General features: G+C 40.6%; 1 protein-coding gene across 9 annotated transcripts in view; it reads left to right on the forward strand.

The window, feature by feature from the left end:
• DAAM2 (dishevelled associated activator of morphogenesis 2) overlaps nucleotides 1-23,223 on the forward strand; it is a 233,666-nt gene that overhangs the window by 51,404 nt on the left and 159,039 nt on the right. For 2 of the 9 annotated variants that reach the window (XM_068939557.1, XM_068939558.1), the window contains exon 1: nucleotides 10,952-11,016. The exons of the other annotated variants lie outside the window; for them this stretch is intronic. In XM_068939557.1, coding sequence (XP_068795658.1) covers nucleotides 10,971-11,016 — 46 coding nt within the window. In that variant the 5' untranslated portion in view covers nucleotides 10,952-10,970. Of the gene's footprint in view, nucleotides 1-10,951; nucleotides 11,017-23,223 lie in introns of those variants that run through there. 9 annotated transcript variants of the gene reach the window in all.

Genomic DNA, 23,223 nt, shown 5'->3' on the forward strand with positions numbered 1-23,223 from the left:
ATAAAAAAGAACTAGACAATGCAGTAATAAACTATCCTTACCTCTGTCTGTGTGCACTTGCATATGCATACCTAGGTGTATATAATAATATTCTGCTGATTTTTGGAGTAAGAATTTGGGGATCCTTGAGTGAAAGATGTTAAAGGAATGAAGGTGTTATTTTAACTAATACAATGTTAGTATAAGTGGAGAAAATCAGAGCTGTCAAGTTCTTATCTGGTACAACAACTATTATAATTGAATGTTTCTACTACAACCTGTGGCTTTGGTTGTGCCTTCAGCAACAAGATGTTTCTGTCTACCTTTGTTCCTGTTACTTAACAATTACTTGCAGTGGAGTGGAAAGATTGGCAGGTTTTGAGTCCTTAATGTGAGGTGTACTGGGCAAATGAAGAACTGAATGACCATATGAAATCAAAGTTGTTCAGACTCCCAGTTGTTATACCTCATTGAAAAGCTTAGACTGTTACTACATGTGCTGAATCGGTAGAGTATATGAGCAGGAATAAACTTTCTTACCTGCAAGAGGCTGTTGAAAGTTATTGTGAGGCAGCGGGTCCTTGAGACGTTAGTAGATTTTTCAGGAAAAGAAGCAAGTTCTTTGTACTCCTGTTCTTCATGAGAGATCCAGGTATGAATGACTTGGAAATGAATATGCGGGATCAAGGCAGGATTTCCCTCTTCAGTTCCTCTCTGTCTTTGTAGTCTGTAATAGATTATACTGATTTGCCACTTCTTCTGGTGGAGCAGGCACTGATTAGATGTCTAATTGCAGCTTCAAAGACTTACTGAGGAGTTTTTCCTTCTTCAGTCTCTTTCAAGCAGGCTACTTCATGAGTTTACTCCGCTGTCCCTCTTGTGTTGTGTAGGACATGCTAAACTCCTGGGCAGTGGAACAAGTTCATTGAGAACGCAGATAGAGGTGTTGGACATCCCGAGACACGTTTGCCCCAAGCAGATGCTTCTCTTGGTAGAAGGCTAATTTCTTCATTGAAAGTGTGTTTCTTCCATGGCCACTGATGTTCAGTTAAGCTGTTACCAGTTGCATCTCCCTGTCTATTCTATAACTTTTCTAATATTGTACCTAAATTGGTTTCAGTTCAACTGAAGTACAGTTTTCCTACTCTACCTATATTTCAAATTAAAACCGTTGTGTTATACGCAGAAGAGATGCGGTTTGGTATGGCTGATCCTCTTTTTACTGTTCTCCTTGGAAATCCATATTAGGATTTATTTTATTTTACTCCTGAGTGTTTTTTGGGGTTACTTTTCGCCTGAGAGTCCACACTGACAGTCTGTCAGTGGCTGATGCTGGGGTAATACAGCTCAGCTCCTGCAGAGTCTCCAACACATTAGCTTAATACAGCGTATGTGTATGATATTTAAAACATGAAGAAATCCTCCACCTGTACCTATGCCCAATTAAAGAAACGGTGATTCCTTGAGTAGCATTTTTCATCACAGAGAGTGTGCTCTTTTTACTCTTCAGCAGAACCTTCCGACTTTGGCAGTGGTAGGCATTCTGTGCCTTCTGCTGGAATTGTTATATGCTTACATTGCAGCAGCTCTGCTGGATGAGTCTAGCCAGAGCACGACTCGTGGTTACTCAACAAATTACTGACAGTTCGTAATATTACTAATTTTAGTCATTGTTGTGCAGACCTTTAGGTTGTTGTTCTTAACTCAGAATCAAGCATCTTATCAGAGCCTACTTAATGAAGTTTACTGTAAAATCCCTTCTCCAAGAACTCTTCTAGCTTCAGCTTGTACAGTATGTTACCACAGGCTGTCAGTGGTGTTGTGTTGCTCAAGGAGCTGAGTTGGATTGGGTCTTGTTCTCTGTTAGTAAAATCTCTTTTTGTTTGATATACCAGAAGCAGGCTCCCGATTCAAAAATCTGTTTCCTTTAGAAGACTCACTGCACTGATAGCATGCTAGCCTGCCTTATTCTTTGATAACAGATTTCATAGACAATTTTTTAAAGTGAACAGTGCAAGAGGGGGTTTTGTGTGGGATTTATTTGGCTGTCTTTACTTTTTACAATCATCTGGAATGCCACCTTTTCCATCACACAGGGGATATTTTTACGACTGTAAGTGGAGACCTCTCAAGTCATTGTCCTGCATAGCATCAAAAAATGTTGACCTGCAGAGAAGGTGAAGGGAAGGAAATAAGATTTAATGGGTCTGAAGATGGAGATGGAAAGGAATTATTGCAGGAATGTGTTCCCCAAAGAATAATTTCAGTGGAGTGGATACCCATATGCAGCTAGTACTGACTCTTCCAGACAGACTACATCAGATCTGCCAGTGCTTGTGTGCATGAGCATCCTCTAAGGAATTCATTTTTTTCCCTCTTCACATATGCACATTTTCCCTCTTCACATATTATACTGTTATCTTGTGGCTGAAACAGTTGATGACTGAGCTGTTCCTTTGTTTTATCTGTAGTTTCAAAGTTCTTTTCTTCCTAATATGATGCCTTGGAATCCTGGGAAAATTTCAATCTGTGTGTCCATTATTGAGAATATTATTTCTTAAATGTCAGAAATAACGAACAAGAAGTCTTTCAAAAACTTTTAGGCTCTCTACCAGTTAATTATACTTGCAAAAGCGTGATAGTGACCTAATGTATCATTAAATAATCACATTTAAATACTGCAGTGACCTTGCCAGCCAGTAAATCAAAGCCTTGGCGAAATTCCTTTCGTCCTCTTTGCTGCTACCTGAAAGCCGTCAAATAGTCTTCTGGGTACTTAGCAAAAGTATGCATCAAGTTGATGTGTTCTGGAGCACGAAACAGGGGAGTGAGGGAGGAATTTCTAGACCCCTAGGAACCAAAAAAGGCCCTGCTGGGACTCCCCCCCCCCCTTCCTTTTTCACAATTATATAATTTCAAGAGACCATGGATTATAAAGGTTCCACCTGAGAAGAAAAGATGAAGTGGCGTCTGGCAGGGCTGTTATTTAGTATGTGCTGCACTTCCCAGTCTCTTCATTGGAAAGGGTGGGTTTTATACTTGGAGGCTTTGTTAGCTTACCGTCTTGTGGGTTTTTGTTTGTTTGTTTTTTACTTTAAGTGATTTACGGCAGAACTGGTGACTTTTAAAGTGGAACATAGAGCCACAGCAAAACAGTCATGAGAATAGAGGTACAGAGTCCACAGAGCATGTTTCAAACGGAGATTCTTAATTCCCAAGTCCTTTGAATCATTTTTAGTTTCCTGCTCTTGTGCATTGCTGTCTTTGAGATCCTTGGTAGGGTGAGACAGGAGGACCATGAAATAATGACTTGTCCCTTATGGCGTATAACACAATCCATGTGCAGCAGCTAGGCTAAGGACAGCACTCTTTACCCCTGCCTTTCCCAGATCTTCTGATTTCTTTTGCAGCCGTTATTTTAACTGGACGTTCTGTGGTTTAGCCAATATGATGGATAAGTCAGATTGTGTGTCTAGTTCTGCAGAGTCTTTCTAGATGTATCAGGACCTGTAACTTCACCTACTTTTGTCCACTAAGAGGCATGATCATAAAGCTGTGTTTATTTTGAAATCCACAGAAAATACATGGAGAAACACTGTAATTTCAGTGCTCTAAGAGAATCTTTTCCAGCAGCTGATGAAACCCAAGCTCATGCCAGATGAAAAGCTCTTGTGTTATCATTTTCAGTTAATTAAAAAAATAAACCCCAAATCCCTTACAGGGGCAGTTTTATAAATACTGTGTGTGTGTGTGTGTGGACTTGTGTGCATCCTCTAGTACTTCACTTTTATATTGATTGCTTATGACTGACAGCTGTCTGGGCATTGTCATACGCTTTCAGGTACAGGACTTAATGCGGAGAAACGCTGAAGAATTTTTTTGTTAGGTTGGTTAGTTTTTGAAGTGCATCTTACTATAGCCAAAACAGCCCAAAAGTAAATCCAAAAATAGATTAAAAACCGTCAATATTTGCATCAAAGTGGTGATTTGGGGGAGAAAGGAAGAAAATATTTTAAAGGCTCAATTTTATCTACTGGTAGGCAAACAAAACATTTTTCTAGCAATTTGATACTTCAATGAAGTGGACAGTGACTTGATTAAATATGCCAAATTTGTGTGTGCTAAAGGGCAAGAAGGTGGATTTGCTTGAATAGAGGGGTGCACCGAAGCGGGAGCTGAACTACCTTTCTTGGCACCCACGTTGATCTGTTAAGCACAGATCCCAGTAAGCTGAAGGATTGTTATCTTTAAATAATTGCAGGCAGCTTCACCAGTGAGCTGGATTTCTTTTGCTGTCATTTTAAGAAGGCACAATTAATTTAATTCTGGTGAAAAGCGCTAAATTGACAACCCTGGAAGATCACAGTCCCTTTGTTTAACCACAGAGCAAGTGATGCCTTGGACAGTGGTTGAGGCAGCTTCCTCTGTGCCGCTCACTAGCGGTGTGTTTTAGTCCAGTCAGAGGATCAAAAATGAACTTCAACCTCTTTCTGTTCATTTTCTGGCCGGCATCTTCAAATGGTCAGCAAGGGGCTGACTATTCAGAGTTGGGATGGCTTCTTCAGTAACGTGCTTAGGTCAAAACGTGCCGACTGAGGTTCTTGTGGTCTTTTTGTTTCAAATGATAAATAATAGTATGGCATATTCACTCAGTTATCAAAACAGACTTGATCAATACATTTCATGTGAGCAGCCATCAAATGGGAATGTTTTTTATTTGTTATCCGGAATGGATTCAGCCTGGTGACCTGCTGGAAGGAGACACTGTATCTCATTATCAGAACTCTGAATCATTCAATTTCCTGATGTGATTTCTTGGTACTCCCTTTGCATTATGCAGACCCTGTGTTCTTAGGGTCTGCATTCTTTGCCTGGACTAGAAAAGAATCCAGATGCCCTCTAGAAAGTCATATGTGGGCTTTTGCGTTAAGCTCATCTATAAGTCAAAGATGATGAACTTTAGCTCTTTTCTTTCAGGCTTGAAAAGGTGGAATAGAGGGATTGTGTATGACAGTAGAATAGGAGTTGTGGTAGAACCTAGAAGGATGAATAATAACTTTAGCACAGACTAAATTTTTGTCAAGATGTTGTATTTTAAAAAAAAAAAAATTTTAAACATGATGCAAACTTTGCATTTTCATATGTATCTATGTCTTGTTCCCCTTTTTCGTGAGCTTTAAACAATAACTATCCTTTAATCATTACGCTGGAAAAAAATCTTTGGTTTCTGCCTATAGAGCTCTTGACCATAAAAGCATATATTTGTACTGGAATCTGTTTTTTACTCTTTGTGCTAGTTGTTTTTTAATTATACTTTTCTCAGTTTATAGAGTGGAGCTTGGTCAGGTAGTCCCAACTTCCTATTTCTTGTTCGTTTTGCTAACAGTTCTTTCATGGTCTAATACCGTACAGTGTGTGGGTTGGAAGCTCCTGAGGGATTTATTTATATTTAACTTTTTTTTTAACTTAATAAAATACCCCCAAGCAAATAATAAGTTCTAGTGATGCTATTTTTAGTCAATAATGTCGTGCTTTTGCCAGCCATCCAGTGCCGTGCTTAAGATGGTTGATTTGTATATTGTTGGTAGGTGAAATTAAAGGGAAAAATGAGAATGTATTGCAGCCAAGATCTCTTTCTCTGTTTCATTTATGTTTTCAAGACACCTTAATTATCTGGAAAGAGGGCACCTACTGCGGAGCTTTAACTTGGAGCAGAACAGTAGGGAGAGAGTACAGAGGGTGACTGTCAGGATTTGGAGACTTATGCTGCTGCTTGCCACTTTTGCTCTCATATCCCAAGGCCCGGACAGTCAAAATAGCTCAGAGTTACGCTTTCATATTCTCAGCCTTTATAGTGAGAGAAGTCCAAATGGCATGAATAATCAGGCTTCTAGCGTAAAAAAGTCTTTATGAAAATCTAGCTCTTCATGCCTGGGCAATAACTGAACTCTCTTGAAAATCTTGCCTTTCTTTTTACTCAGTGGTTAAAAAGCATCCTTCTATAATTCAGAAAGGTGCGCTGCGATATAACTAACTTGATCTGCACAGGCTGCTGTGAAGTGCTTTATTAAGAGGAACAAATTTTTATGCCCTTGCATATCGCCACCTTATTTTTTTGGTAACCAAAGCAAAAATAGACAGTGCTGGAGTTCCTTTACAGGCTACTTGCAACATAACTGGTGTTTCAATCCAACCTTTGAGTTACTGATTTTTTTTTTCCTAAGGTGTATATGTTCTCAGCATTTATTCCGTATATCTTATTTATCTATTTATCTATTGGAAATACTCTTCTCTACTTGTTTTTCCTTCTTTTACTTAATTTGCAAACTGCTATGATTCTAAAAATGTGCTAGACCAACGGTGGACCAGTGCATCGTTCTCGGCACTTAAAATTTCTTGTGGGACAGCAGTCACATGAAGCTGTTGAGTTACTAAATAGTTCTGGTGACTCTGTTTCTGAAGACCACTTCATAGGGACCATAGCTGAAAAACCCCTGGAACAGACTGGCAGCACCGTAAGAACTTTATACGTTAAAAACTTCTGTTCTTTTCTGCTTCCTCAAGTGCAAGACATCAAGTCTGATAAGCGGTTTTGGTGTCTGTCGACAGGGTTAGATAACCTACCATACTCAGCTAGACAGGAGCATGTGGTAAACACTGTGTATGTAAGATTATATTTAGATAAATAATAATACGTGTATGTTTGCAGCTATGAGGCTGATCAGTTTGGAGGGCCCTATGTGGATTTGATTCTGCACATGGCTGTGTGTGTGGAAGGGATATACATGAAGTAATCGTGCTGCTTGGTTTATTGAGCCCCTTATCCCAATGTCTGAAACTGTGATTTGTTATGCTGCGATATGATCCAAAATAGAACCACAACTCACTGTAGCGGGTTCTTTCAATCCCCTGGGAATGTTTTTCTGGCTTAAATGCATGAAACTGAAATGTGTAATACAGAGCTGCAGCTTATAGATCAACACTGACCCCATTTGTGGGAATGAATGAATACCTCATGTTTGATGTGCTACAGGAGAGTTCACAGATGACTTCTTATGTTACAGTGCTATATTTTTAATGCTTTTTCAGCTTCGTGAGTTTTGCTTTTTCTTCTGTATGTAGACTAGGGTGGTGTTACCCTGGGTTTTTCAATGTAGAGAATAGAGCGTGAAAGGATTTCTCCCTGGTGACTCTTCTTAATGGTTTCAGAGACGTCTTTCCAGTAAAGTTTCAGGCAAGTCTGGAATGAGACAGATGATTGTTCTATACCTGTCTGCAGATTTCACAGTTACAAGATTTCTTTGTTTAACTCTGATTCTTCCTAAATGACTTGTGGTTTTAAGTTTCTCACTTATCTACTCCCTTTTACAGTTCCTTTCATAACTGTAACCTGGCTGTAAGTCTGTGAAGATTACCTTTCACAGTTTAGTCTAACACTTGCGTGATAGGTGGGTGGACTCACCTCTACACTGTTCTTTGCAGGTGGTCACAGAGATATAGAACTTTATTTCTGATTCAGTCTTTCTTTATGATCCAGATTTTTTACCTGAAAATACTGAACTCCATAGAGGTTAATGAAGGTTTTCTGTTCCAGAAATCACAGATTTGCTTAATAAAGAAAGCAAACTTGCCCTTGTATTAACTGCCCAGCTAATATTTTGGTTCTGTTGCACCGCATTTCTGGAAGACCCCCTGAGTTACTGAGTACAGCCTCTCTATAATTGAGGCAATTATGTTGCAGGATTCCTTTCATAAATTTATCAGCCTCCATCTCAAAATTAAATGGCTTTTGCTTCTGTTGTTTCCTATTGGGAAGCCATTCAAGAACCTCACTCCTCTGATGTTTGGAAATCTGCTTCTAATTTCCAAACTAAATTTGTTCATTGCCCGTTCATGCCCATTGATTTTATGCCAGTTTTGGCCTCTAGCTTTAATAGTTCTTCCCCTCTCTTACAGTCCTCCTGTGATTAGAGAGCATTCTTGACTTTTCTCTCCATGTCTGCTCTTCCTGAAGAAGAGAACATAATTAAAATTGTGCTTCTTGCAATGCTCTTTATTATCAGTGTCACCGTGCCTTGAGCTGTTAAATTCTTTAGTTTTGGGAGCCTCTTGGTCTTTCCGGGTCTCAGACAGACACAACCAGGAAACGGTGACCGTTCACACTTTACTAGATAGAGAATGTCTCTACACTGTGTTCTAGTAGCTCTGGGGTCAGGAAGGTGAGACGGGGAGAAGGAAAGAGTGGCCTACATGCTTTTGCCTCTTTAAAAAGAACTTTTATTGGGGGTTTTGTGAAGAACAACTTGGATCTGAGGATCTTGTGTTTGGGACAGGCAGAGGCATTGATCCAGTTCTTTCATCCTTTCCAGCTCTCCCATCTTGCTGTAAAAATCTGTTTGAAATGAACCAGCTGATGAAACTTCTGGAGGGAATGCGATCGCAAATGAGACTTTGAGGGCAACCTTCCAGCCATTTCCTCAGAAAGAATGAGGCAAGTTACTCCCAGAGCCCCAGATGAATGCCTGGAATCTTTCCTTTGGAGCACATGGAGAGTCCCTGAGAAGAGCAGGGAGTCCTGGGGCTGATGGAGGAGAGCTGAAGCCAAATGCCTGTAGTGGGAACCTCCTGCTGTCAGGATCCCACGCTATCCTGCATTCAGGGGCAGGCGTGGAGGGGAGAGAGACGAGTGTGGTTTGCGGTGACCTTGATATGTTCCCATGCAGCTTCCCTCTCTGGGCACAGGGCAGTTAGTCTTGATCAATAGCATCTTTTACAGGATTCCTCAAACTCCCTAAAACTCGGTAGAAAAAAGTTTACATAGTTCATCCAGCGTGCTTCTGTATTACTAATCTTAAAATTATGATTAGGGCTGGATGTCTCTTATGAAACCCCTCTTTTTATTGAACAAGGAAAAGAATGTATATCAAACGCAGGATTTTTTGCAGGAATGTACCAATGACTGCATCTCAGTCAAATTTTCTGAGGTCCAGGTTGCAATTTTGGGGCAGCAGGACAAAGGGTAGAGAGGAGTGAGAGGCCAAACAGAATACATGACTCCTGGATTATGGCACGTGCTAGATGAGTGTGAGAATAGTGGGACACCTTGCTAGGTGTGTCACATTAAGGTGAATGTGGTGGTTATGAGCCCTTCTGAATGTGGTGTCCATTTCTTCCTATGTTAAATTATTTTTGATGAACAAAGAAACTTTAAAAACACTTTTTTTTTTTTTTCTCCCTGATGCAAAGGCAGGAAAAACGCTTATCACCCAGCTCTCTGCAGAGCAATTGCATTCCAGGAGAAAGGTGTTGCAGTAATATTTTTAGAATTCGGTAGGACTGCAACTAGGATAGCTCTACCCAAGACATTTTCCTCTATGCCCTGTTTTGTTGTCTCTGCTAGTTGTGCAGTTAAGAGGTATGCATACAACAGCTACGGCAGCTTGTTGTGTCGTGGGCTACTTGTGTTCCCTCTCTGGCAGAAGTTTACCAAAATAAGATAGCTCTGGAATCCTTCTGGTATGGAGTTGCTCAGGACTGTTGCAAAAGAGTATTTGGGACTTGTTCACTGATGAATAGTTCAAATTAATTGTCACTTCTCTTTTCCAATAGACAACTTTAAACAGTCTTTCATTGCTTGAGGAGCTGATGCCCTGATGACGGTAAATAAATACATTTTAAATTGGCTTTGTGTGACTGTATGTGAAGAAGCAGAATCAGTCTCTTTTCTCTTTCATACTAACAATCTCAAGTGGGAAGAGGCTAAGCTCCCAGGTAAGGTATATCTTTACTCAGTGCCAACCTAGACTGAGCAGAGCTAGTTGGAAGTGCCCTGTGCCTGATAGATGTTTTGGAACCTGACATAACTCTGTTGGCTGACTGCATGCCAACTTGTGGTCAGTTGTCGGTTCTTCGTTTATTTATAAAATATGAATGGTAAAGGTCAGCCCTACCTATGTATGAAAATAGGCCAGCTGTAAATCTTTCAATTTTTTGACTCAGAGGATGTCTTTATGCTCTGATCGTATTTTATGATGGTCTCCAAAGATGGAGAAGTGGTGACATTAATTATACTATTGTACTATTCCCATGCCTCTGTCCCCTCATTGGAAACATGTGACAGAATCGGGAAGAGGATGCCCAGAAACTTCTCCTTTGGAGGTAATGAAAGTTTCATATACCTCCCATGGTCTTGCCTATGCGCGTGATTCAGTCTGGGAGGCACAGTGCGGACTCTCTGACACTTTGTGCAGGCAATAGGTACTGGAGGAGTTCTCGGGATGTTTAAAAAAAAGAAGGGTCCTTACAATGTTGGTGTTTGGGCAATACTTGCAGTACCTTAGGAGGCTGGAGTTAAGCTGCCCAGCCAAATGTGGCTTCCTGGGGACTCTAATAAAACATTTTTAATAAACAGTCCCTTGCTGTTCTCTCTTTTTGGCTCCTTATTTGTTGCATGGAAACTAAAGAAGAGGGTCATGACAAGCAAAGATTGCTCTTTGATTCCTGCTGGAGGTTGTTGGAGTTCCTGGGTCAGGATGAGTTGTACTTTCTCCCCCCAGAATCCTGGGGAGAGGGTTCGTGCAGGAAAGGCAGAGCCAGAAATAAATGTACTTTTGAAAGGCAATGTAATGTCCATAGAAGGAAACAAATTGCTGGATTCATTTTCCTGGGAACCAGAAAATTCCTTGCTTTGCTATTACCTTCCACACCCCAGGCAAATATGATATGGAGCACACTTAAGAGATTCAAGCTTCGGGGACCTGATGCTCAATTTTCCTCCTGTGTTTGATTTCTCATTGGATTGCACACATCTGTCATACACTGAGCTCACTGCACATGGCACTATAAGGCTGACTGGTGCATGTAGCTCAGTTCTTTGTCCACGGATCATGGTTGTTGTTCATCCAGAAGGCTAAAGCAAATGACCAAAGTTGTCATTTTCCATCGTGGCAACGCTTCAAGAAGAAAAGACATGCTTGAAATCACCTGGGTATATGGTAACCCCAATGCTGGAGGAAAGGGGAGACTCAAAGCAATGTGGTAGGTGGTTTAAGCAATGACATGTGTAGGAAGGGTACTCTGGTCTGAGCAGAAAGCAAATATGTTTTAATTGAAGAGATCCCTGTATAATGAAATTCTTTTGGACTGTCTCGTTCTTTGTACATTGCTGTGATGTAACCTGAACAAGAACCTGGTGGTTTATTTTAAAAAGAGCAGCATCTCGATTCACCAAATCAAGAGTTAGTGGTTTAAGTTAAAAGGCTAGTTAAATAGTCAAAACTGTGTATTATGAAAATCTCATTGTTAAAGAGGCTTTCAGTTACAATGATGTTTTTAATAGTGCTGTTTTTAGATTGGCGTATTTGGCTGCGTGATGTTAGCAGGCACCCCATTGTGTGCTTGAAATTCATTCATGGGAATTTTGTGCATAGCTGACTGCTTGCTCCGTTCTGACATGCTTCCTAGTAACAATACAGGGACGTTTAATGCATCTGTAATGTAAGGGGCAAGGTTGCCCTTTCTGGTACAGCTGTTAATGCTAAGTCTGGAGGCAGGTAGAGTTGAGCATAGCTGTTATCAAGTGTGAAGGTAGGGAAATTTTTGGTGGATCTAATGAAAGACCTTCTTTAACATGTGCTATATAGAGATTATTCCTCTGAAATGCAATTGAGTATTAAATAGGAAATGGACTGCATCTATTCATGGTTGGTAAGGAAAGGACCGTCAGTCAAACAAAGCTGGACAAAATCTGCTTCTGCTGATATGCCTTAGAGCTTTGCCACTGGCTTTGCTCTGACTATTCTTTATGTAAGATTTAAGTTTAGCTGTTTCAAGATGATTATCTTCTTGATTCGTTATGCAAGTCTGGCGTTCAGGCCTTGCTTTTGCTTGAAAATATCTTCACATAACAAGTTCTGCGTTCCATGTAAAGTCAGTAGATAAGACAGAGATCCAGAATATACATATACAGCACTGATAGGTTATGAAGACAGTAGAACTGAAGTTTTAAATACCAGATGGAGTCTCCCATTATCAGGCCAATGAAATATCAAAGCCAATATTTGAGGGAAGACTAGAGAGGAAATAAAAGCATTGACCTGCTTTTGGATAGTGGGAGTAAAGACAAGTCTCTATAGCCAGTTATTTAGATTTTTTTAACGTTGCAGGATGTTAAGGTCCTAATCACTGTAATATAAATAAGTCTAACAAGTTCTCCTTACTTGAAAGATGCAAATATCAGTGCTCTGCAGGTTTAATGTTAGAGCAGCTAATCAGAGAGTGGAACCCTAAACTGGTCCTAGCCTGGGCATTATTTTGATTTTTCTTGTTCATTATTCAGAAATGTCAGTATTTCTACTTCACATGTTCCCATTTCAGTGTTGTGTGGATAGGTACTATTTCCTTAATTAAGTGCTCTCATAATTGGTATGTACTTTTGCCTCTGTTTTTTGCTGATTACCAAGTCTTAATTTGTAGATAATTTCCCTTTTCAAGTGCTTTAAATGGAGTTCTGCTTTCCTAAGGTAGGCCGTAATGCCTCTTTCTAGGCAATGTTTACTGGGTCTTTCCTTTATCAACATGAACTATACTCTGCCCAGCCTGCCTGAACATAGTCCGGTTCTGGGTGTGTTGTGTAACCAGGGAAGTCAAAGTGTATGGTACTTTACCCTTTCTTACCAATAAATAAATGTCCCTCTTAGCAATCTCTCTGAACCCAACCTGAAAAAAAGATCTGTCTTATCCCAGTCCCTTTGAATAGCCCGAAAGCAGCTCTTTTTTCTTCCCTTCTTGTTTTAACTTTATGCATAATTGTAATTTAATTATGAATACATTCTCTTATGCAGACAGAGATCATAATGAGTAACAGATGATAGTCCTCTGTTACCTTTCTGAGGCAACTTGCAGAAGAAAGTATGTCTTACTGCACTCTCTAGTTCTTTGTCAAGAGGATAGCGGAGGGACTTGGAAATGTAGAGTAATTGACTGTATTCCTGGCTGTGGAGCAAGGTAGAAAGTACAGTTTACCAATTAGAGGACTGGTGACTTGGATTTCTGGGTTGTTAAGTATATCCTCTGTATGGATATATACCATATACCTCTATATGGATATGCACCTCTGTGTGGTATTGAAGAGTGGTGTGGGATCTAGACCTCGCTGGAGTTGGTGCCAATACCCTTATTTTGACTTCTCTTGAGGGAGTTTTCTCAGTCAGTGAGCTTGATTTCTATGCAATCATCTGTTTTGGGGCTAGATTTTTATCAAAGGAAGTAAGTCATCTTGGCCCTGCATGTCACAAATGCATGTGATATTTTACAAAACTTGACAGTCTGTTAACATTTGTTTTTCTGTCTCCTCCTTCTCCCCTTGCAAGAGTGGGTGGGCTTAAGCTGGGGACTTAATTCATTGAATTGTGCAGAGTCCCGAACATGAAAGGAGTATAAGACAAAGCAAAGCAAATGAATTTGAAAGCTCCTTTCCTAATGAAAAAAAGATGAAATCCATCTCTGTCATTCTTTTATGTGACTGTAAGATTGTGTGTGTAAGTTAGGAGATTAAAGTCATACCACGGAAAATTCTCTCTTCCTTACTTTCCATGGATGGACACAGGCATGCACATGTGTCAATACACACACTGAGATATACAAGCTCTCCCTCCCTCGCAGGTCATGTACAATTAGTTAACCACTCCAAATTAAGTTATACAGGAGTGCATTTCTCCTGCTTTTCACTACTCCTTCAGCTAGAACTTAAGGTGTTGAATTGCCCAAAATGAAACTTTTAGTGTACTTAAAATATACTTTTTATTTTTGTCATCTCTTAAAAAAATAGAAAATCCAGAAAAGCTTCCAAAAACCCTCTGTCTTAGTGTTACTTTTTGCTGCTTTGTTTTTTATTTTTCATCTGCTGCCAGGTTGGTAGAATTGATACACAAAGTGCGTAGCAATGACCAAGGCCCTTGTCCATTGACTTCATACGTAACCATTTCTGTGTACTGTAGTTTCATTTAAAGTGTCCTCAACCCCTCTGTTGCTTCTAAAAATCTTGGGCTAGATTTTACCTTGTCACATAACAGTGATTGTCTTACCTCTGTGTCATTTTAATTTTGAGCTACTCTCTGCTGAAATTTCACAGACATCAAATTCCCTGCTATACAGCGGGAGAAAGCTCTTTGAGAGCTCTACTTCTGATCAGTAGCACAGCCCTCTCAGATAACTGTGCTTATCTGAATTTTACAGCCTTAAAGGTTGTATTCCTCTCATGATTTTTTTTTTTTTTTAAATGTCCTGGCCTGTTATCTCTTGAGTTCCATTTTCGTCTGCTCCTGACTGATTTTGCCTGTCATAAACTTATGGTTTGTCTTTTGCCTTTGTTCTGATCCTCTACTTTCAGCTGTCTGTTCTTCTCCTAGGGCTGTCATTTTTATCTGAGCTTGAATAGCTCCTGATTTTGCTTATCCTCATTCATCCTTGTAACTGAGCCCTCTCCTCCTGGAATTTTTGATGCTGGTCAGTCGTCTGTTCTCACCTTTATTCCTTTTCTTCTCACTTGGATTTCCACTCTTGACCTCTTTCCCAACTTGGGCTTATCTGTGTGTGCATTCAGGCCTCCTATCCCCATCCTTCCATGTAGCGAAAGAGTAAAGAGTTTCCATCAGATCATTCTCCCATAGGAAGATAATACCCTTCCACGTATCACCTTTTGAGACTTTCTTCTCTTTTTGTGTGAGCGCTTGATTCTGAAGTGGTTTGGGATACAATAGTAAAGAAACATCACTCCTTTTATGTCCCACTGAGGATGAGTTTGAATAACCGTTTCTGAAAGCACCACTTCAGTAGATGAATTTAAAAGGCATAACGATTAAAAGAGGTACTTGTTCTAGTGAACATCATTGTGACATACACAGTGGTCTTGCTCTTAGCCATTAAGTTTTCATTTTGAAGTGTTTTTCAAACAACCAATCAATTTGGTGCTACAGCTCTTCTCTGTGAAATAAAGTGATATTACTGCCACTGTACAGAGATGACAACAATTGATTCTGTGCCATGACAGATACAGTGCAGAGTACCTTACAACCTCCTTTTCTTCCCTTCCAACTCTAACCATGAGCATGCATGTCAGCTAACACTGAAATGAAGCTATGGAAAGCAATAGCAGTTTGTCAGTGTAAGATTCTGCACCATTGTTAGAACAGGACATGCATGATGTGTGCAGACAGACCTGAGCTAACTTTCGGGTAGGTAGCTTGGACAGCAACAGCAGTGAAGCTGTGGCACCATGGACCTGAAAAAGTTAGTCACCTGTGTAAGTAACCTGATTTCTAGGCAGGCTTAGGCAACCTCTGCAGAAGGTTCTGCTGTGATATCTGAGTATTGTTTTACCCAAACAAGCTGGGTTAAAGTTAGCCAGGACATGGCTTCCTGTGCCACTGTCATATTTTTGATTAAAGCTAGAAATGTCCGTAGTTCCTTATATAGGAAGTGGGTTTAAAAATGCCTCACTGTCCTTTTTGGGGCCTGTCTTCATCTCTGCTTGCTTTTACGCTGAATGAAGATTCTCTGGTTCTTCCTGTACCCCAATTCCTCTGTTTAACCATATTCTCTGAGCACCTCTTTTGTACCTTCATGCTTCAGAAACATCAAAGGCTATGGTCAATTGTGGCATGACTGCTTGGCGTTAACCTAGTTAACATTCACCAATGCTGACCCCTTTGTCTAATGCCTCCAGCTGCCTGAGCTTCTCTGCTGATGAGGCAGGAAGCGTATGGAGGAGCGTTAGAAATAACTCACTAGTTAAACGGTTAAAAGCATGAGTTTGGTAGCACAAAGGAGTATTCTACATAAACTTTGAGGGTCTAGACTTAGACTGGCACTGAAAACCAAATAGTGAAAAAACCAGTTTGCTCGTTCAACTCCAGTAGTACAATTAAAAATCACAATAGTAAGGGTGCTATTTTCCCTGCTATTTCCCTGATATTCAACCCCCTGATTGGATATCACTAAATCCAGTAGTGATAAAACTGAAACAGCATGGACATGAGCACAGGCCAAAACACCCAACCAGTCCAGTGATCACTGTGAAATAACTTCAGTGTTCTTACGGGACAAATATCATGCTGAAATCCTAATAATGGTTAAAATCAACTTCATAAATTTTCAGTCATATTGTTCCATATAGATGGCTGTTTAGAAAATATAATCTAAAATATATTCAGCAGGAGGATAAACCTAAAATTGGTAAGGGGGCAGTTGAGTGGTCTTCAGTTTTATTTAGCTTCAGATTCTTGTTAACTTTTAGGATACCTAATGGGCCTCTCAGTCTTTCCCCTGCCCCTGTTCTGAATATCTGTATTCCTATGTAGATTTTTGTCCTTTTGTCTCCCAGTGCTAAGGTATTCTTTTTCTTGTCCAGCAACTCAAGGAACAGAGTAAAGTTTTATGCCTGAGCATTTTCTCCTTGCCACTTTTACCTGCAAAAGAAAAAAAATCCTTAAACCTCTTCTAAACTTCTGGATGGTCAGAAGCTGGCTTCCCCCCCGCTCTCTCACACTCTCTCGTCCATGGTTTGTTATGTCGTTTGTCCATAATTCTTGCAGCATGGACCACCAGTGGTGAACACTATGACCTTCACTGTTATATTGGGCTTCTAAAAGCAAAGCTCTTAAGGAAGGGAGGCTTTACACTTTTCACAGTAGGAACCCACTAATTACTGTTTCTTATATGGCTTTCATATCTTCTCCACTGAAGCTGTTCCAAAGCTGCCATCCTCTGTAGAAGTGGCATAGAAGTGATGACATGGCAGGGAGACAGACATTAAAAATAGCATGACCCAGGGATCATTCCCCCTTCTTCTCCTGTGGCATCTGAGCTTGAAAAATTGTCTGAATTCCTTGCAGTCCACAAGCTGCAGAATAAATGGGGGTTGCGGTCTTTAATCGAGCTTTGCTTAGAGGACAGGGCAAATGAAAGTGACGCTTGTGTGATCGAAATCAATGCAGCAAGTTGAAGGAATCTGATAAAAAAATGTTCTTGTATTTGGAGTTGCTGTCAATGCCTTGCTAATGTGTTCCTTTCCTTGCTGTACGTGTGGCTAAGCATATTTAGGAGAGGGTATCTGCCATTAGGTTGCACTTTTATCTAAGGATTTTGGTGTCATTTTAACCTCCATAATCAAGCAGGAGTTTCTAAACGTTTCTAGTGGTTGACATAGATAACACTTAGTGCACTGTGTTTCTCAGTGTTTAAAGCAATGGAAAGCGTTTCTTCTTCCCTCCAGTCTAAGCTCTATTTCTCTACCCCTCCACACCCTCCCCCTGCAAATATTGTGCCGCTGGAAACAGTGGGGATTGATGGATATCTGTGTATCTTCCTTTAATTGATTTATCAATGAGTCGTCATAGTTTCAGGGGAACCCTTCCTTTCCAGCTTCCTCCGAGCATCCCAGTCTAGCGTTAGGGTCATCAGCTTTGCTGTTGCGAAGGAAACTTTCCTTGCCACTAACAGCATCAGTACTTGTCAGTGGTATGTTTCTCTAACATTAGATTTCTGCTCTGATTTTCTGATCTGTTCAGAATTGATAGAGATGACAAAGTCCTTGTCTCTTTATGCTGCAGAGCATTTATTAGCTGGAGTGACTTTTTGTCACTAAAAGTAAAACCAGCTTTTAATTCTCTCCCTGGGATTCCAGTGGCGCCTGTTGAATATCGCTTTCATGCCAGAGGCTCCTGCTCTTCTGTTGGTGCATTAGAGGGACAGGATACGGATCTTGTGGCACAGCTTTGGGAAAGTGGAGGAGATAGGTTCCGTGTTTTCTGGATCCTTGACAATCTTCAGAGTGGTAGAAGCCTTGAGCAGGCAGAGTAATTGTTCACATTTCCAATCCTTTGTTTTATGAGATGGCCTAGGATGCTCTAGAAAATAATTAATGTCTGCAAAAGAAGACACATCACAGAAAAGGGCTGTTTGGGTTCCAGCTGAAGCAGCCAGTGGCTTAAAAACATAGAAAAGCCATCCAAGACCCACAACGTTGCTTCAGAGCATCAGCTGATGCTGTCATATATAGTGAAATGTGCATAATCCTCTGTTGTTTTTATCAGAAATGACTGGATGGCATTATGAATGTCAGAAGTCTCAGGTTATTAATATAGTGCAGGCAAACTGGATAAAAGCCTACAGAAGCCTCTGTCTTCTTCCACAATCATCAAATGACCTCACTGTGGTTTTGACTCTACTGGAGTTCACAGGAGTACAGATTCCCATGATTTCCTTTGGAGGATGCTTGCCCCACTATTAAAGCATGTGCTAGAGCTAGAACTGTTCCTGGAATATACTATGACTTCATGTCAGCGTGAGGTGCCAACATGCACGTGGAATGGGAGAATAACAGGAAAGATGGCTTTTGCATCTTGGGTGGTAATTTGCTACATGAGGAATATCAGTCTTCCTTTTCTGACTGCCAAGTTACAGCACTCAGCCTTTAAATCTGTTTTGTATACAGCAAAGAGGTAAGAGTTGCATGTGTGCATACTTGTGTTTCTGCCCTCACCCTGCCAGCTGACCAACATGTGTACACTTGAGCATGCAAATAGACATGCAGTCATATGCTTTTGGCCTGGGATACATGAACACGTTCATGTTCTTCATCAGAGGTCTGCAAGCTTGCTAGCATGATGCTATGCATGCGTGTCATTGTACAAACCCACAAGCACATTCAGCTCACTTCTTCTAAGCAGTGGGAACAGACATTTTTATTTTAAGCAGAAATCATGTATCTGAGACCTTAAACATAGTTTGATGTTTTTGCCTTTTTGAAAAGCTCTTACTCAGCTGTGCTGCTCTGTTGTGAAACATGGCTGTGTGAGAATCTCCTTACTGTGAAATATGAGGATTTTTTCTTGCTGGGCAACAGTGGGATTTTGTGACCTTCAGTTGATATCTATACAGTACATCTTGTATATGTGCATTAGTGAGACAGCACACTGCCTCCCGGAAACGCATTCTTTTGCAGTGGGCCATATGGGTAGCTTTGCATTTTTATGACAAAGATAGGAAGATAAAGCTTGTTGCTTGCTCTTTTTCTGTACTTAAAACTCTTTAATTGTGTTTTGTCCCTGCACGTAGCTAAAGCATCCCAAAAGCGTGCCTGAGATAAAGCAGAGCTCAGCCCCTTAACCAGCATTTGCAACAGAATGCTGGATTGCTTGGTGGGTCCCCGTTTAGGAAGACTAGTTTTTCAGTCTTGGCTATTGTGGAAAAATTAATTAATAGCAAACATACCAGCCTAACCTCAACAAGTCGGGAGCTAGAGACTGAAATAGTTTTCAACTATATCAAGAAGGGGCTAAAGCAAATATAAAGAACAATGGCCTTCTATCCAAGTGCATACAAATACTTGTCCTCTACTTCTGGCATGTAGAAATATCAGAATATCAACATGAAAATTACGGGTTTCTGTTACTTTAGATAAAGGAGTATCTTGGCTAGTCACTTGCTCCTACCCAAAAGAATCCAGGTGCTGGAGGGTGAGAAATGTTCATGTGCTATGTCATTATTTCAATAGGAAATGGGAATCTTATCTATAAACTTGGATAGTCTTCCTCAAACTCGGAGGAAGTAATTAGTGCTCAAATTGTGTGAAAGGCTTACAGATATCACCAACTGTTCTTTAAAGACTAGGAAAAAGGACTGCTCCGTAGACGATATGATATGGAGAAGGGCATGATATAAGAACTTTGAGAGGATAAAATCTGAGAGATGTCTATCACTGCTTCTGAAGTCTTCATGCCTGACAACCAGCTGCCCACCTCAAACCTACACACGAGTAATTTGGAGACTATTTTGTTCTTTGGTCATTATTTCAGCCTCACTTTACTCTCCTTCCTTCAAATACATTCTCCGTGGGAGGAACAGGTGCCCCTTGAACTGATAGCTGGGCTCTCAGACTCCGACTTATAAAAATAAAACTAGCTGTGAATAAGAATTAAGTAAAAACCTTCTTTGTTTCTATATTTTGTTCTCCCTTCCCTACCCTAAATGTTCTTTTGCTGTTTTGCTCCTAAGTGAAGCAGTGCTTAAATCTATCTTGAGCTACCTGGAAAATTAAGCTTTCTTTGTCTGCATTTCCTCTGTTGTTGTTGTTGTTTTTTAATAAAGAGAATCTTTTTGAATCGTGCATAAAGTGAACGCAAAAAAACAGAACTCAAAGTTCTCTAGGACATCCCTGTTTTCCTCATTGAGAGATTTTATTGCAGTTGATAATCCAGGACATTTCTTGAGACATATTCACAGGTTACTTGTACAGCCAAGTACAATGTTCTTCGCTGTGTTTTCTTTAACCCCTCCCTGGTTCCACTTTACCTTCTTTCCTTTTTGACTGTGGTGGGGCCCAGCATTTCAGGATGTCACATTGGCAGCAACTTCAACAGGAATCAGTATTGAATTGGTACAGAAACAGCAAGGTTAGGAAGTCCTCCTACGGTAGCAAAATGTAGCAGTATAACAACTGTCATGCCAAAAGGGACCAACTAATCATTTCAGCTGAAATCCTGTCTCTAATGGAAGCCAATGCATACTCCTCTGTGTTCCTCACACAAGTAGCTTGCCAGTTGCAAAGGAAACTGTCACCACTCTCAACTTCTGATCAGCTTATGCTTTCAAGAATAATGATTTTGGCAAGGCAAACAGAAAAGATTTGTGCAGAAGAAAGAATGAGCTGAACTTCGTGGTATTTTGTCCTCTTCATTCTGTACAAATCACAGCTTAAGATTCCCACACTCCATATTTATTCATAGAAGTAATGTTTCTTGTCTTGTATCATGGAGCCATTAAAGATAGTTCCAGGGGATGGTCCAAGGAAAACCTTTTTTCTTCTTTCTCTCTCTGCGCTCTCTCTTCTTTCTTTTCTTCTTCGCCCCTCCTTTTTTTCCGAAAGAAGGGTGATGAGGGAGATATTCTTCCTGACTCTTGTCAGTTAGAGATTGGCTAATATCCTGAAGGTTACAAATGTAGTTTTTCATGCTAGCTACTGCGTCTTACTATCTCATATCTCTAGGTATTCTTTTGCACCTTTTTTGTGTACAAGATTTATTTGGCCCTGGAAGTATTTGTCTGTGATGGAAATTGCATGGACGTGTTTATTTCAGGCACAGGAGTGGGGGAAGAAAGCATCTGAATTCCCTATGGAATATTTGGCAGGGGCAGGAGGGCAACTTATATACTGATATTTGCACAGCATCATACTTGACCTAATAAACCTTAATGTGAGTCAGCACTTCCCTCTATCCACAAGTAGCAGTGTTCTCACTTTGGCTTGTGGACTGATTAGCGTTCCCAAGGGCAAGGTGAAACTGTCTGGGCAGTTTCTAGTCCCTAGCATTGCATTGCTGGTGTGCAGTATAGTGGCGGTCACAGTAGGGATTATTATTGTCCCTTCTGACGTTTCCTATGAAAAAAAGTGAAAAATAATGATTTATTTTCTGCATTACCTGGTTAGTGTAAAGGAAACTAATGTATCACAATGGGACTGATCTTGAAAGCAGGAGATCTGTGTTCTCTTTGTAGCTCTAGAAGTCCTCTGAATGTTTGTGGCTTTCTGTTTTTTGATTCCTTACCTGTAAAATAAGGGAAAGGGGATCCTTTTAAGCCGTGACCAAGACTCATAGCCAAGTTCAAGGCCAAATTCACTGGTATTAGTAAAGCATGTGTTTAATCCCTGCATAAGGAGGGTCGAGTGGAAAGCTTGATCCAGAATTGACTGCTTATCAAGCATGATTTAATGAAGAGTATCTTTTGGGTGTTAAGGGATGTTTCCTGAGCTGCTGTAGATGGGAGAAAGAAAAAATAGTTGAAATTGTACCATGCAGTGACACTTCTTTTCCCACCTCTGTAAGAGATAATGAAGCTGAAACATAAGTTACAAGATTAATGCAGAAGTTATTGGGTGAGATCCTATAGCTTGTGCTTTGCAGTAAGTCAGGTTTGATGACCACAGTGGTCCATTCTGACCTTTGTCTCAGAGGAAGATCTTTCCATTACGTGATGGTGAGCATGGGCTGTGCATTTACAGTGTATCCATGAAGTTCATATTAGAGCTGAGTTGGTACATGAAACAAAGCACCTCCTGAACTTTAATCAGAACAGCACTTCAATAGCCCTTTAAGCTAGACTAGAGGAGGGAGAACGGCCTTCTGTGAGGAAGAGAAGGCACAGCCCTTTCCCTGTGCTTGGCTTTCCTCTGCCATGTATATTCTGATGTTTAGATTCTTGGGATGAAGGGCTTTGCAGCATAAATGCTTACGTGTGTATGCAGCGCAATCAATAAGTAGCAGTGGTAGTCTGATTTGGTGAACTTTGTGCCTAGTGCTTCATATTAGTTGAGTTTGTTCATCTGATTGTCCACTTGTTCGCTGTGTTACCGTTCTGGGTGGTCCAGTATTAATAGTGTTTTGGGAAGGCGTTGCTATGACTCTGTGATCATAATCAATGGGTTCAAAGGCAAACTCATCCCTCTGAGATCAACAATGGCTGTAACTGAGAACACAGAACAAGCATAGGAGAATATATTTAAGGTCAGAGAATTTCTGACACTTTCTCTGGGCTTGTTGCCTGTCCATAGAAGATGTTGCCAATGTAGATTTGACTATTCTTTGGAACTAAGGTCCAATAAGAAGCAAGAGGAGAAGCTACCACTGCTCCAAGGAACTTGCAGTATAAACAAGCTAGGGATCTGATACAGGAGAACTTGTGGGAACAGTACTAGCTTAAAAAGTAAAAGCAGTACTGGGGTCATCTTTTATAGGCAGTATCTTAACACCGTTTTACTGCTGGGAGGGGAGGGGAAGGACTAGTTTTCATGAGCCTTGGCCAAGTGGGATTTCAGGCTGGATAAGGCATTATGGTGTGTTCCTCACACTGCTTTGCTGGAATGGAGGGCTTGGCTCTGAGGCTGAGCTGGCTTACAGTTTCCTGTGGAAAATGTTTTTGGTTCAGCACTGAACTGCAGTTTGCCCTTAGGTAGGTAGATATAAGTAAATGTTGTGCCAGTCTCACCTCCCACAGCTGAAGGCAGACCTGCCGAAAGTGAATGCCCTCCCTGCCTCCTCTGACATACATCCTGGACCAAATGAATACCTGGATAGTTTGGTTGTGGAATGTGCAACAGGGTAGCAGCATGCAAACATAAGCATATCTTCATCTAGTGACAGACTCCAAGGTATAATGTTGTATCTGCTCTCCCCTCACGCTTGGGAA

The sequence above is a fragment of the Struthio camelus genome, chromosome 3, assembly GCF_040807025.1.
Source record: "Struthio camelus isolate bStrCam1 chromosome 3, bStrCam1.hap1, whole genome shotgun sequence".
In the NCBI taxonomy this organism is placed as follows: Eukaryota; Metazoa; Chordata; class Aves; order Struthioniformes; family Struthionidae; genus Struthio; species Struthio camelus.